General features: G+C 35.4%; 1 protein-coding gene across 1 annotated transcript; it reads left to right on the top strand.

Moving 5' to 3' along the window:
- The first annotated feature begins 1,623 nt into the window (after positions 1–1,623).
- Positions 1,624–9,318, top strand: lgi2b (leucine-rich repeat LGI family, member 2b). The gene is made up of 8 exons (XM_052127330.1): positions 1,624–2,000; positions 2,155–2,226; positions 2,433–2,504; positions 4,281–4,352; positions 5,502–5,573; positions 5,783–5,952; positions 7,641–7,805; positions 7,899–9,318. Exons 1-8 carry the CDS (start codon positions 1,804–1,806, stop codon positions 8,714–8,716), a joined length of 1,638 nt encoding a protein of 545 aa, XP_051983290.1. The 5' UTR covers positions 1,624–1,803; the 3' UTR covers positions 8,717–9,318.
- Positions 9,319–15,616: the final 6,298 nt, after the last annotated feature.

Below are 15,616 nucleotides of genomic sequence, written 5' to 3'. Positions count from 1 at the left end.
AACCACATTGCATCTGACTAATTTCTTTAATTTAGACCATGAAGAAAAGGAAGTATGACACCCTCCCAGACTGAGCATTCCAATCAAAAATATCCATGCATCACACTTCATATAGACCTGGAACACTATAAAGATGGTTATTAATGTAATTTCATCCTTGCATCCTGGCATATCTTTCTCCTGATTGCTATTATATGATTACTGTTATAAAAAATGTTTTCAGGAAGATGAGATTACTCTGAAACATAAAATATTCCAGCATAATTTTTTTCTTAAAAGAGTGGAGAGCCATATAGTAAAACAAGGAAGACTGTAACAATGGAAGTGATGTCATCCACTTAAAGGTTCTCTTATAGAGAAAGTGCTTACATGCTGAAACCAGATCTGCTTGTAAATCATTAATGCCAGCCATAGTGTCCACTATTTGCCAGCTATGCACTGTTCATTTTCAGCTGATAAGGAAACTGAAAGATTTCTCTGTGAGTTCATGCACACTGAATATATAGTGGCCATTTCATAATTACAGCTTTAGCTCATTTCTTAATTAATAGCATGTATAATGTATCTTAAAGGTATAGTTCACCAAAAAATGAAAATTCTCTCATTATTTACTTACACTAATGCCAGGCCAGATGTGTATGACTTTCTTTCTTCTGCAGAACACAAACAAATATTTTTGGTATCTCATTTCTGTAGGTCCTCACAATGCAAGTGAATGGTGGCCAGACCTTTGAAGCTCCAAAAATCAAGGCAGCATAAAAGTAATCCATATGACTCCAGTGGTTAAATCCATATCTTCAGAAGAGATATGATAGGTTTGGGTCAGAAACAGACTAAAATACTTTTTTACTGTAAATCTTTACTGTCACTTTCAGATGTGAATGTGAAACTAGACAGGTACCACAGGTTAATCAGATGTGAAAATGCAGATTTAGAGTAAAAAAGCACTTACATTTTGATCTGTCACTCACCACCACCTATCATATCACTTCTGAAGACACAGATTTAACCATTGGAGTTGTGTGGATTACCTTTATGCTGCCTTTATGTGATTTTTGGAGCTTTAAAGTTCCGGCCAACATTCTCTTGCATTGTATGGACATAAAGAGCTGAGGTATTTTTCCTAAAAATATTTGTTTGTGTTCAGCATAAGAAAGAAAGTCATACACATCTGGGATGGCATGAGGGTGTGTAAATGATGAGAGAATGATACTTTTTGGGTAAACTATTCCTTTAATGATGAGTAAATTACATTAGCCAAAAGGCCAATCTATTATGTAATGTAAGTGAATTGATAGAGGACATTAATTCCATAAAATGCTAAAAAATTACAACCCATTGCATTTAGTCAGAGTACATTAGCTACTCTATTAAATCTGCGCTGTATATTTTCAGACATACTCCACATATAGGCTACCAAAGGAAACAACAACACAACAATGCTGTTCACAGTGCTAATACTAAGCAAATATTTAACTTATATTTTAAGCCTGTAAAAATATATGACTCTTATAAAAGCAATAATTGTAATATTTTGCACGATCCTTACACCTGTCATTGCATCACACTGTCATTGCATCACACTTCATAAATTAAGACAGCATACAGAAAAGTGGTGGAATTATCTGATAGTTAGTTTATGCGACTGGTTATGGCTAATGTATTCGACTCCTGAGGCCTCCTCTAATGGGATAGTCTAAAAGCACTGACTGCATCAGAGCTGCTGAAGTCAGTCCTTCATGCTGCATTCACAGAGCCGTGCGGGACAGGGGAGCTTTTGGTTTGCGTCTTTGCTTTAAAGCCATGGATCTTACAAACGCCAAGTTATCTTTCATTCGAAATAGTGTTTTGTTCACTTTACTATTCATTTGTTTATTTCAACTGTCCCGATCAAAGCGAATATTCAAATGTCCTTCAGGATGCACTTGTACGTCGGATTCTATCATTTGCGTCGGCTCGTCTTTCATCCCACGATCTATTCCGAGTGACATCAACTCACTGTAAGTTCAATAGCGACATTATTTTTAGTTGTATTATATCAAACTCATTATATTAACGTCCTGTGTGTGTTGTCGAAACTGCGTGCAATGTACCGCAGCGATTGGTGAATTAAAGTAGTACAATTAATTAATTATTTTATTTTGTATTATTTAGGAGTATTGTAAATTGCAGTTTCCCAGAAATCAAGGAGTCTATGTTCTCGCTCATGCCTTCCCTGCAGTTACTGTAAGTTAGTGAACACTATGATGCATCACTTTACATTTACCTGATTACCTGCCATAAGATAGGCCTACTATCATAGTGTGCAATCTAATGATAAACTCAAGACATACAAATGACAATATATGCGATTTCTGTACTAAGGAATAAATACACTTTGTTCAGATTCTGGTATCTTAACAAAACTCTAACTGATCATTTTCTCCCCTTAGTCTCCTTAATTCAAATTCATTTTCTGCCATAAAGGAGGATGCATTCTCTGGGCTTCCTCACCTGGAGTATTTGTAAGTGTCTGGGCAGCAATTGGATGAGTATCAATAATCACTGCCTTGAAATTAAGAAGTCAGCAATGTATTTATTCGTATGAAATGAATAATACATATGTGTATCAATCTACACTCCATACCCCATAATGACAAAGCAAAAAAAAAATCATTACAATAAAAAAAAGAAAACCGATATATCACTTTGACATATTATTCAGACCCTTTGCTATGACACTTATATGAAATTTAGCTCAGGTGTATTCCATTTCTCTAGATAATCTATGAGATGTTTCTACACTTTGATTGAAGTTCATCTGTGGCTAATTCAGTTGATTGGACATGATTTGGAAAGGCACACCTGTCTGTATAAGGTCTTACAGCTAAAAATGCATATCATTTAAAAATGCAAAAACCAAGACATGAGATCAACGAAACAGCCTGCAGAGCTCAGAGAAAGGATTGTGTCGAGGCACAGATCTGGGGAGATATTTCGGCTGGATTGAAGGTTCCCAAGAGCACAGTGTCCTCCATAATTCTTAAATGGAAGAAGTTTGGAACATTCAGGAATCTTCCTGGAGCTAGGCACCTGGCCAAACTGATCAATCGGGGGAGAAGGGCCTTGGTATGGAGCTCACTCTGGTTGAGCTCCAGAGATCATGTGTGGAGATGGGAGAAACTTGCAGAAGGACAACCATCACTTAAACACTCCACCGATCTAGGCTTTATGGCAGAGTGGCCAGACGGAAGCCTCTTCTCAGTGCAAGACACATAAAAGCGCGCTTGGAAGGACTCTCAGACTGTGAGAAACAAGATTCACTGGTCTGATGAAATGAAGATTGAACTGTTTGGCCTCAATTCCAAGTGTTATGTCTGGAGGAAACCAGGCACTGCTCATCACCTGCACAATACCATCCCAACGGTGAAGCATGGTGGTTTTTCAGTGGCAGGGATTGGGGGACTGGTCAGCGTTGAAGGAAAGCTGAATGCAGCAAAATACAGAGATATCCTTAATAAAAATCTGGTCCAGAGAACTCAGGACCTCAGACTGGGCTGAAGGTTCAACTTCCAACAGGATAATGACCCTAAGCACTCAGCCAAGACAACATAAGAGTGGCTTAGGGACAACTCTGTGAATGTCCTCGAGTGGCCCAGCCAGAGCCCAGACTTGAACCCAATCGAACATCTCTGGAGAGACCTGAAAATGACTGTCCACCGACAGTCCCATCCAACCTGACAGAGCTTGAGAAGATCTGCAAAGAAGAATGCCAGAAAATCCCCAAATCCAGGTGTGCAAAGTTTTTCACATCATACCCAAAAAGACTTGAGGCTGTAATCACTGCCAAAGGTGCTTCAACTAAGTACTGAGTTAAGGGTCTGAATACTTATGTCAATTTGATATTTCATTTTTTTCTTTTTAATAAATTTGCAAATTTATCAAAAAACTGGTCATTATGGGGCATGGAGTGTAGATTGATGTGGAAAAAAAAATAAAATAATTTAAAGCATTTTAGCATAAGGCTACATCATTACAAAATGTGAAAAAAAAAGGAAGGGGTCTGAATATTTTCTGAATGCACTGTATATGTATATGCATGTTATATTAAAGACTAGACAATAGCAATTGACTTTGAACACTGTGAGTCTTTAAATTTCCAGAGACTTGGCTTTTCTCATTGGGGACTACATTAGGCCTAGCAGTTTCCCTGCAGAGTGATTGCCTGCTTTATCTATGTGTGCTGAAATAAACAGTTGGACATGTGCAGTTTACTGTTTCATTTTATTTTGACCAACTAGATTCATTGAGGGTAACAAGATTGAAGGGATAAGCAAAGATGCCTTTAGAGGACTTCGGGATGTCACACATCTGTGAGTATGTAATGTGCAATGAGGCAAGATGAAGTTATTGACGTATACTGTGAAATGCATTTTTGTTTATTTAAAGATTAATATAGCTTTAAGACCTTGGCCCAAAAACGTTGGCATCTTGCTTTCAATATATCGTGTAACATGCACGCAATCTGGTAGGCATCACATCAGAATATTTAAAGGGATAATTCCCCAGAATGAAAATTATTTTATAATTTACTCACCCTCATGCCATCCCATATGTGTATGACTTTTTGAAGAATATTTCAGCTCTGTAGGTCCTCATAATGCAAGTGAATGGGTATCAAAAGTTTGACGATCCAAAAAGCCCATAAAGACTGCATAATAGTAATCCACACAACAGTGGTTAAATCCATGTCTTCAGAAGCTATATGATATGTGTGATATGTGCTAGGGAAGGTAGAGTCACGTGGGATAACCTCCTTGTAGTCGCTATAATGTGGTTCACTCTCAGTGGGACGTATGTTGAGTTGTGCATGGATGCCGCGGTAGATGGTGTGAAGCCTCAGCGGAAACGTGCTCAACAAGCTGCGTGATAAGATACCAGGATTTACGGTCTCAGACAGGGAGGCAACTGAGATTCGTCCTTCGCAACCCGGATTGAATCGAGTCACTACACCACCACGAGGATTTAGGATGCATTGGGAATTGGGCATTCTAAACTGGGGAGAAAAAGGGGAGAAATGGAGTCTTATGGATTACTTGTATGCTGCCTTTATGTGCTTTTAGGAGCTTCAACATTCTGGCACCCATTCAATTGCATTGTGAAGCCCTATAGAGCTGAAATATTCTTAAAAAAATCTTTGTGTTCAGCAGAAGAAAAAATCATACACATCTGGGATGGCATGAGTAAATGATGAGATCATTTTCATTTTGGGGTGAATTGCCCTTTTAATTAAACTGGTAATATTGTAAATTATTTTTTATTATTTTTTTTCTTTTCTTATTTCACTACATAATGTGGTTATTTTTATTTATATTTTTACAGTTGTCTACTTTTCTTTGATATTCTTTTTAAACACATCTTAGTGTGCAGAATTCTAATTCTAAAGTATAATCAACAATTTTAAATGTCTTTTGCCCATTTGACTTGATTAACTTTCTCACTTGTCCTACATATTCTTACAGATCACTGGCAAACAACAATATCAAAACACTTCCTAGAGGTCTTTTTTCTGATCTGCGCTCTTTGATTGAACTGTGAGTTCTTCAGTTCACAATTTGTAAATGACTTGTGCACATTTTACCATCATGTTACTAATGCTGTCAGCTAAATATACTATGCTAGCTAGTTGTAACTTGGAAAACAATGTAGGAAACACAATTGCATAGGACTAGGCCTATATGGTTTTGTTGCTTTGCTGAGCAAATAACTTGTAGTGATTATTTCATGTCATTTCAATGAACAGAGACCTACGTGGGAATATTTTCCAGTGTGACTGTGAGTCCATGTGGCTGATGATCTGGTTGAAGAGATCCAATGCCACAATATCAGATGTTTACTGTGCCAGTCCAGCTGGCATGAAGGGTGTCCCTCTAAAGGATGTCCCAGAAAAGCACAGCAAGTGTGTCTCCACAGGTAACTTTATTTAGTCTAAACCTATAATCTACCTAAAAAAAATGTGTTCTGTTGAATTTTGATCTAGTGATAAACCGATACATTGGCCGATATTTGGCCATATAGCAATATTAGACTTTGGGCCAATAACTGTGTTCGCTTGGCGGATTAACAGTGTTAACTTTTCCCTTGTGTCATTTTCAAAATCTGCCAACGGACAGTGCTGGGTATTAATGAATTACATGTAATCTAGATTACATGACCATATTACAAAAATCAAGTATTTGTAATTAGAGTAAATAAAATGTGTATATACTTGTAATCAGTTTACAGTTACGATTTATGGATTACATGATTACATATTGATTTATTGGGGGCATTCACACATAAATGCCGAATCGATTGCATTAGTGCGGTAAAATTGGTTTTAGTTTCGTACTTAGCTTCAAAAATGAACATTAATGCACTTTGGCTTTTTGTGACGTTGATTCACCAATATAACTTGTCTGATCTGTGACCACAAACCTAGTCTTATAGTATGAACGTTACAATTACAAATTTTTTGTAAATTGACTTTTACGTACCAAATTTATGTTTCGTCACAGATTTCTCGTGAAATTAACATTAGAGGCGCTACAACAATTGTGCGTTTTATTCAATTTCACACAAATCACAACTACAACAGCTGATAATTACTGGATAAATCCTTAATTTTAATATTTTACTCACACACTGCTATGTTATGATAACAAAAATACTTTTACTATAACGCATCATTTGAAAAACAATATATTTTAATGCTTGTATTACAGACTATCTTATATTTACACACTTAATCCAAAGTAATTTGTGTCCGTGGTAGCTCACCTCAAAGAATTATGGACTTTGGACTCGGAAGACCATGGATCAAGACCAGTCATGCACGCAAGCTGACATGCATACATTTTACTCACAACCTCCATCTAATATTAACCGTAAAAACCACATCTGATTACATTACATATTTGCTTTTATCGCTCTCCTGCTGGACATTTCACTGGGAAACAGAAGCCAAAAGTATAATAAAGCACTTTAATTTGCCACAGTCACATAATGTACATGAGACCAGGCTGGTTATCACACATGGATGGCATTTGTAATAGCAAAATTGGTAGAGAAAAACATTTTATTTCACTCAGAAACAGACAAAAAGCGAGTAAAAAAACAACAAAAATCATAATAAATCTCATATTTTGATCCATTAAGTAATTTTTCCATTATGAATTTAAGCAATATTATGTCAAAATGGTATAAGCTTATCCTACTCAAATGCATGTGACATTAAATAAACAAGAATTGGGTCAGAAGTAATCCAAAAACCACTATTAGATTACCTTAACATTTTATCCAAGAGATTACATTACTGTTAGATTACAATTTTAGTCAAGTAAGATTACAATTCATAAGAAATCTACCAAGCACTGCCAATGGATTTGTCAATGAACATTAAACAATGTATTTTTCAAGTGAATTAAAAAAAATATTGTAAAAAATAAGTGTTTGTTTCACTTCTGAAATTTTGTGTACATCTGATCATGCGAGCTAGTATCTTGACGGACAATAGCGTGGTAAAATGTTTGGCGAGATTGTGCAATAATTATAGGTGAAGAAAATTGAATTGTTTCATGAAAATGAATGTGCAACTGTATGTTTATTTTTTTACCCTCCAGATTTTGTTCAGTATCAGATAGTGAATACACAATCCATGTCAGCAGACATCTTCTTTCACAAAGAAGATATATATGTTGCCATGGCTGTTCCAAATTCAGACAGTTGCATAATCATGGAATGGGATCACATTGAGACGAAATTCCGGCCTTTTGATAATATCACAGGTTTGACACTCCTAGTCCGGTAATTATTTATCAAATTATGGTCATTGATGAAATGTAAAGAATTTAAATTTGTTTTTTATATATGTATTTCAGGACGATCTGTTATTGGGTGCAAATCTATTCTGATCAATGAACAGGCATTAGTCATTGTCTCCCAGCTCTTCGATGGCTCCCTTATCTACAAATATGACCAAGCACAGAATAAGTTCTCCAAGTTTCAAGCAGTTGAAATGCTTAACGTGTCCAAGCCCAACGACATTGAAGTCTTCCGTATCGGAGATGAATGGTTCTTCCTTATTGTAGACAGTTCAAAAGCTGGCATGACAACTCTGTTTAAATGGAATGAAACTGGTTTCTTCCCATACCAGTTCCTTCACGAGTGGTATCGTGATAGCGATGCAGAGTTTTTTTATTTAGATGGCAAGGCTGTCCTCATACTTGTGAGCCGCTCCCAAGTTCCTGTTATGTACCAGTGGAACAAGAGCACCCAGAAGTTTGTTCTCCATGATGAGATACCAAATATGGATGATATTGTCAGTGTGAAGGCCTTTAGGATTAATGACATTCTCTACCTTGCCCTCGCCTGCTACATCGGTGACTCAAAAGTCATGAAGTGGACAGGCAAACACTTTGAAGAAGTGCAGGGCTTTCCTTCGCGTGGTGCCACAGTATTACAGCCAGTCAAATTCAAAGACCAGCCCTATTTGATTCTGAGCAGTGATTACTCTTTCTCCCAGATCTTCAGATGGGATGAGGAGAACCAGAAGTTTAACAAGTTCAGGGATATATATGTTCAATGGCCACGCTCATTTAGTGCACTGTCAACAGATCAGCGTGATTTTGTGTTGGCCACCAGCTTTAAAGGCAAAACCAAGGTTTTTGAACATATTTCAGTTGATTTTAGCAAATGAAGTTAAGAGGCATATGCTGTCATTCCCGGCGTATGGGTAAAAGCAAAAACATAATTCTGTCCTTGAATATACTGTATGCAAACATGTAACCTTAATATTTATGAATGTAAAGTTTTGTCAACAAAAAGGCAGAATCAAAATACACTTTTTCTGTCATGCTAAAGCTACACATTTATGCAACTTTTGGACTATTTGAACATGGAAAAATACCTTTTTGATCATTTCAGGGCTCTTTCAGATCTTTTTCTTGTTGTTTAGATATATCAGATTTACCAAAGGTCAGCCATCGGGTCAGTCCAAGAGGCTGTGGGCTATCAGCGATTAAGTAGATTTATCTTAGGTAACTAAGCTAGCTAATCTTATCTAACTAGTTTTAATGACATGGTTTGACTTTTTGCACGCATGTTATGGGTGCTTACTAGTACTATTATTCAGCAGAGACTCAAAGACATTGCCTTTGTAGAATAAAAGCCTTAGAATTATTTTAATTTTTTCTGTTTTTTCTGCAGAGGAATATCTGTTTGCTAGTTTCATTATGAGAGATGGCAGAGCAATTTACTGAATGTATGTTTGGAAAAAAATATTATTAATAATAAATGAAATAGCACATTCTGTTGCTTCGTTAATTTTGTTTGTTCCCATTTGCATGTATGCATTATCTCTTTCTTACAAAGAAGCCAACTGCACGGAGATTATTAAATATTTGACAGCCCAGTTTTCTTTATACATCACTATTTCATCCTATCAACAGAAACATACAACATAATAAGGACTAAGCAAGTTTAAACAGACATTCCGGATGAGACACTCCTTGACAGTGAGAAACTGCTTGTGTTCGCAAGGATAATTTTACCAGCCAGTCAGCAGCATCATTCTAAGTGACAGAGCACATAGGTTTGAAAAACAAGAAGGTGTACAATGTAAGTACAATGTCACAGATATTGCTTCATTTAATGTAAGCAACTTTGAAAGCAGAAATTTCTTATGGGATATAAGTTATATCTACATGTTAGGTTTTGCTGCTGTTCATTATGGTTTAGGGGCGTGGCCTGCTTTTGCAACTGAATAGTTAATTAGGTAGTTCTGTGCAAAGGAGCTTTGGGGACTGTTGTTACATTTGCTATTAATAGGGGTTAAAGGTTTGTTCATAAGACTGTGTAGTGTTATTTATGTGGTGTTATGTGAAATGATGCTGTTTTAAAGTAGCCTTATATGGAGATAATTTTCTAAGTTTGACCCAATTCAACCAAATCCTTTCATTATAATGTGAATACATACATGTATATATATATATATATATATATATATATATATATATATATATATATATATATATATATATATATATACATATAATACATAAATAAATATACAGGGTTGGGAGAGTTACTTTTGAAATGTATTCCACTACAGATTACAGAATACATGCTGTAAAATGTAATTTGTAACATATTCTGTTAGATTACTCAAGGTCAGTTAAGTATTCTAAATACTTTGGATTACTTCTTCAGCAATGGTAGATTTTTTCACTTGTTTTGACTTTAAAAACTCTGCCAGTACAGTAAGACAACATACACATGTTAAAAATACATTCTCTGAAAAACCTAAATATCTTATGCAGTGTTGTGATTTTGCAGAAGGACTTTTTGATATTTTTACAGGAAAACAATACAAAAATTATTATCAAGAATACTAGAATACTAGGTCTTACTAGAAAAAAGAAATTATGATCCAACATTAATTTTCGTGCCTGGTAACATGCGTGTGATATGGATAGGAATAGCATTTTATCTTAGCGTAAATCTGACAATTTACACATGGTTTATTTATATTTCTTCTGTTCCAAACTTTGGATCACATCATTTATATGTATAAATGTTCCCAACAGATGTACTGTTCAGTAAATTTTCATGATTTCACCAAACCACAATGGAAAAACAAACCGTAACCACACAAGCTGGCCCGGATTATCACGGAACGTCCCGATGGTGGAAAAGCGGCTATTAATTTGACTCATCCATCCTTTTCTTTAATAAAAGCACAAATCTGGGTTCCAGTGAGACATTTACAATGGAAGTTAATACGGAAAATACTCACTGTTTCAAAAGTATAGCCTCAAGACATAAACAATATGCATGTTAACATGATTTTAATGTTATTAAATCACATTATTCAGCCCCGTCCCTTTTCTGCGCTCCAATCTTAAAATTGATTATGTATGGGAGCACAGAAAGTATTTTTCCATAATTTTGATGGTGTGAGTCTTCAGCACCCTTTAATATGTGAAAATGATAGTGAGGTGTTTTTTCTGTCACTCTAAATGTTCGTTTTTCCGACACAGACGGAGGCCAAAAGGTTGGCAATTTTACATTGTGGATGAAGGTTGTCACCATGCTGTCACAATGTTGTTGTTTTACCATCGTTCTGAGCTAAATCAACAATATGCACCAACAATCATGCCATGGTCCAAATCACTGAGATCACATTTTTTCCCCATACTGATGGTTGATGTAACATTAACTGAAGCTCTTGACCCATTTCTGAATGATTTTATGCACTGCACTGCTGCCACATGATTTGCTGATTTGATAATTGCATGGATGATTGTTGGTGCCAGATGGGCTGATTTGAGTATTTCTGTAACTGCTGATCTCCTTGGTTTTTCACACACATCAGCCTCTTGAATTTACTTAGAATGGTGCCCAAAACAAAATCATCCAGTAAGCGGCAGTTCTGTAGATGGAAATGCATGATGATGAGAGAGGTCAACAGAGAATGGACAGACTAGTCTGAGCTGACAAAGAGTACGGTAATTCAGAGTCCACTCTGTACAATTGTGGTGAGAAGAATACCATCTCAGAATACACAATATTAGGCAGGTGATTTTAATGTTATGGCTGATCGGTGTATATATATATATATATATTTTAGTATTATTTTTCCTAGGATTATCATGGACAGTCAGTGGCAATGAAAGCATGCCAGATATTGGAAGACAAAATTGTAAGTAATGTCAAAGTTTAAATATTAAAATGATTTTTTGTTCTATTTTAAGAACTATTGCTTGCAATTTTGCAATTGTTAACAAGATTGCTTGCTTTTCAGATGCTTTTCAGGTCAAGTGGTGCTTTAAATAACAGTAAGTAATTTAGTTTTTTTTAACAAGTATGACTTCTATACTGAAGTCCTTACAATCTGACATGAATAGATTTCCAGCTTTATACACTCAACAAAAGATGGTCATTTGTTGCCACCTACTGGCGTATAGATGTAATCAACAGAAATATTCACTATATGTATCAGTGAACAAATCTAACTTGAGGGTCACTGGGATGAACCAAAATCCCCACCACAGGCTTTATGCAGAGCTCTGGAATGGCATAAGCACAAAAATGTGGAGTGATGCAGTGAAGCATTGAGGACTGGAACTAAATGTTGTGTAAAGTAATTTTACACTCTACAGCTGGTATAGATTTAACGCTAAGTTTTTATTACTAATTACATTCTAAAACCCTTATCAACCTCAACGAGATAACAAATACAAGGATAGACATGAAACTGTTCTTTTAATTCTTTCAAATAAATAATAGAAAATCAAATAAACGATTCATGAACTGGCCAAAGAATTTAAAGGGGCTGCATTAAATTAGAAAACATTTTATATATAGAATTGTTTTATAGTCTATACAGTATTTACAACAATTACATCAGAAGTAACTGTAATTAAATTACTGAAAAAATTATGATTAATCCCTTACTTTACTTTTTTTATAATTAAAAAGTAATTTAATTACAGTAATTAATTACTTAGTAATGAATTACACCCAACACTGGTGATTGTTGAAAAATATGACCTAAAATATATACAAGAACAGGAATAAATAATGGGCGATCGAGTTGGGTGCTGCAGTGGCATCAGTAATAAACAAATGTGGGTGGAACGTCCTCTTGCGGTCACTGAATGTTGCGCAACAATGTTGCCACAGCCTTCTCATGTCTTACATATCTACGTGGACACAACGTGGAGAAAATGTCTCAAACAACATAGCAATGATAAAAAATGGATGTTGCAGTGACGTAGCAACAATGTAAGTAAGTTTGCTGGGACATGACATACTGCATTTTATCACCTGGCTTGATGAGCGCGTTACTACGGAGACGAAGAACGTTTGGAGGCTTTACGCTATTCTCCGTGGCATCCACGCGCAAGGAGGTTATCCCATGTGACTCTACCCTCCCTAGCAACCAGGCCAATTTGGTTGCTTACGAGACCTGGCTTGGTTTCAACTTATTCATAATTTGTGTTAAAATGTGTGTTGACATGAAATTTCCAACAGTGACAGCTTGTATTATTATTACACATAATCATAACATTAAAGAAGATTACAATTGTCCTTTTTTAAATGTATTTCTCACCCTACATTTTTAGAAGCTTAAATGTGATAAAAACGGTTGTATGTGGAATATAAAATAAAACATACACTTTCACATGTACAGTATATGTGTGTGTATGAATATAGTGGCACACCTCCCCCGTCCCGGATTAACACTCAAATAAATCTGTTTACCTTAACAATATTTAATTTTTTATATAAAATTTAAATGTTATGACTTTTTGTTGTCTCTTGGAGTTTCATGAGCACTGAAGAATATCAATACATCCACAGTTTGAAGGTATCCACTGTAAAACCTTTCTGTAGATTTCACAGCATTATTACTGAACAAATGCTTATTCTAGAATCTGCAAAGCATCATGTTCAAATTTCTTTGCCTGGTGAATTCTACATTAAAAATATTTTTCCTGTGAATCACAATACAATAATTTGAGTGGGATTTTTTTTTCAGCAGTAGAAACAATAATCTGTCTTTGCTGATGGTACACCTTGCATTATTTCCAACACAAACATTTTCTAGTTTTTGTTATCACATAGAGGAGGACTCAACATTTTTATATCCTCCAAAATGTTAACAGTTACACAAATGATGGGAGTATAATGATATGCTGATGGACACCTGCTTTTCTCCACACTATTTTGATGCAAGAGCTTACTGACAAGATTCCACACTTTCTTCAGCCTTTGACTTCAGCAAGGTACCTTTGCTCATTATTTTGCAATGCTATGTTAATTTAGCACAGTTTCCTCATGTAAAGTTACCTGTGTGTTTAACATTAAGAGTGCACTGGGAGAGAAAAGTAGAGAGAGGCTCCTTAGCTAGTAAGCTGTGTGCATAATATTACCAAAAGAAACTATATGTACGTTACATTTTGAAATATTTTGTTATCTGGTGACATTTAGTTGATAACATCATCAGTTTGGTGTGGGAATAACATTACTGGAAAAAAGTTACATTGGAATCGTCTGTGTGTGCCCATGTTTATGTGTGTGTGTTGGTGCGCTAGCTCCATTTGGAGAAGCTTGTCACTAATTTTTCTCTTGCTAGCTACTATGAGGCATGGGTTACCAAGAACTGAAGCGGGCTGAGGCGAAACAAAACACAACAAAGGGTAAGACTTTTAAACAGCACAACATTTTTATAGGATAGGAACTTGGTGGATGTCTTACACTCCCATGGAGCAGCAAATATCACACCACTATATGGGTAAGAATCCAAACTATCACTGTTTTTCTCCTTGTCTAGGGTAATGTACGATATCTTTATATTAACAGATTTTTTTTCAGGATAAATCCAGAGTAGAGTAAGTATGCTTCCAAGGTCCAGGTGAGCAGAAGGACTGGCAAGATGGTCCAACGAATAAATAAGTCTTTCAGTCCACATGTAGCAGCGTTCATCAGGGACTTCATTGAGTATGACTGGCAGAACAACTTATACCAGGTGAGAATGTTAATAAATTTTTACCTTGAATACTTTCCATAAAGATTTGACTCTAGATGAGTTCAAGTTTATCAAGACCTTATTCACTGTTACACAGAACACAGGGCGGTGGGACTTGATAATGCCCTTGTGTGTGTGTGTGTGTGTGTGTGTGTGTGTGTGTGTGTGTCGTTGTACCATGCTTCTGCCATTTTATGTATGCTGTCAGTAGTAGAAACATATTGTGGTATTTCTAATGGGAAGTAATGTAAACAAAAATGGTCATAAAGCCATCAGTCTTGCCTAAAAAATTCTACATTAGTAACTAATTCCTTCCACTGCAGGGAAGATGACTCCAGTTTAGGAATATTAAAGTCAGTCTTAAACAGTTAGTCTTCTACAGTTTTTGGTTCATATTTAATTTGTGTTTTTACACATTTCCACTTTTAACTGAACATTTTAATTGCTTCCAGTGCTTGGATTTTATTGTTTTGTTTGTAAAAATGTACTAGAAAATATCTTATGTTACAGAGTTTTCTACAAAGTATTGTTTTTGTGTGTTTTATCACATTGAATCAATGTTACTAGGATACATGTGACTGTTAGCGAGTCTCAGAAAGCAAAAGTAAAACAATAGAGGACACATCATTATGATTAACAACTCCTTCCCTTTGTTTTTTCTTTCTTATATACTGTATTTGTCTCAGTCAAATTATCTACAACTCCTCAAACAATAAATCAATCATTTTAAAACTCTCTAAATATGCATGGATTAACAAAAGAATTTCAGGCCATGCAGTTTGTCAGGTTAACTTGAACAAATAGGAAGTATTTGTATTTTCATGAAAGTAGTGTTTTTATTTACAAAATAAATAATGTTTACAAAATGAAAATACTAAATAAAATCTACCAATTTAGTATTTTCTCATTTAAAATGTTGAAAGCTGAATGAAGTTATACTCTAAATGTCATTTTTGTGCCAAAAATGGTGTCTTTATTTTAAGGTATGTAATTATTTTAGTTATTAATTTACAGTATTAAAATGAATGCTTGTTACGGTATAATATTTGCTGTGATAAAAAATAC

The sequence above is a fragment of the Xyrauchen texanus genome, chromosome 5 (genome assembly GCF_025860055.1).
Source record: "Xyrauchen texanus isolate HMW12.3.18 chromosome 5, RBS_HiC_50CHRs, whole genome shotgun sequence".
Lineage (NCBI taxonomy): Eukaryota > Metazoa > Chordata > Actinopteri > Cypriniformes > Catostomidae > Xyrauchen > Xyrauchen texanus.
Note: the sequence above shows the minus strand (reverse complement) of the source record. Positions and strands in the feature narration are given on the sequence as shown.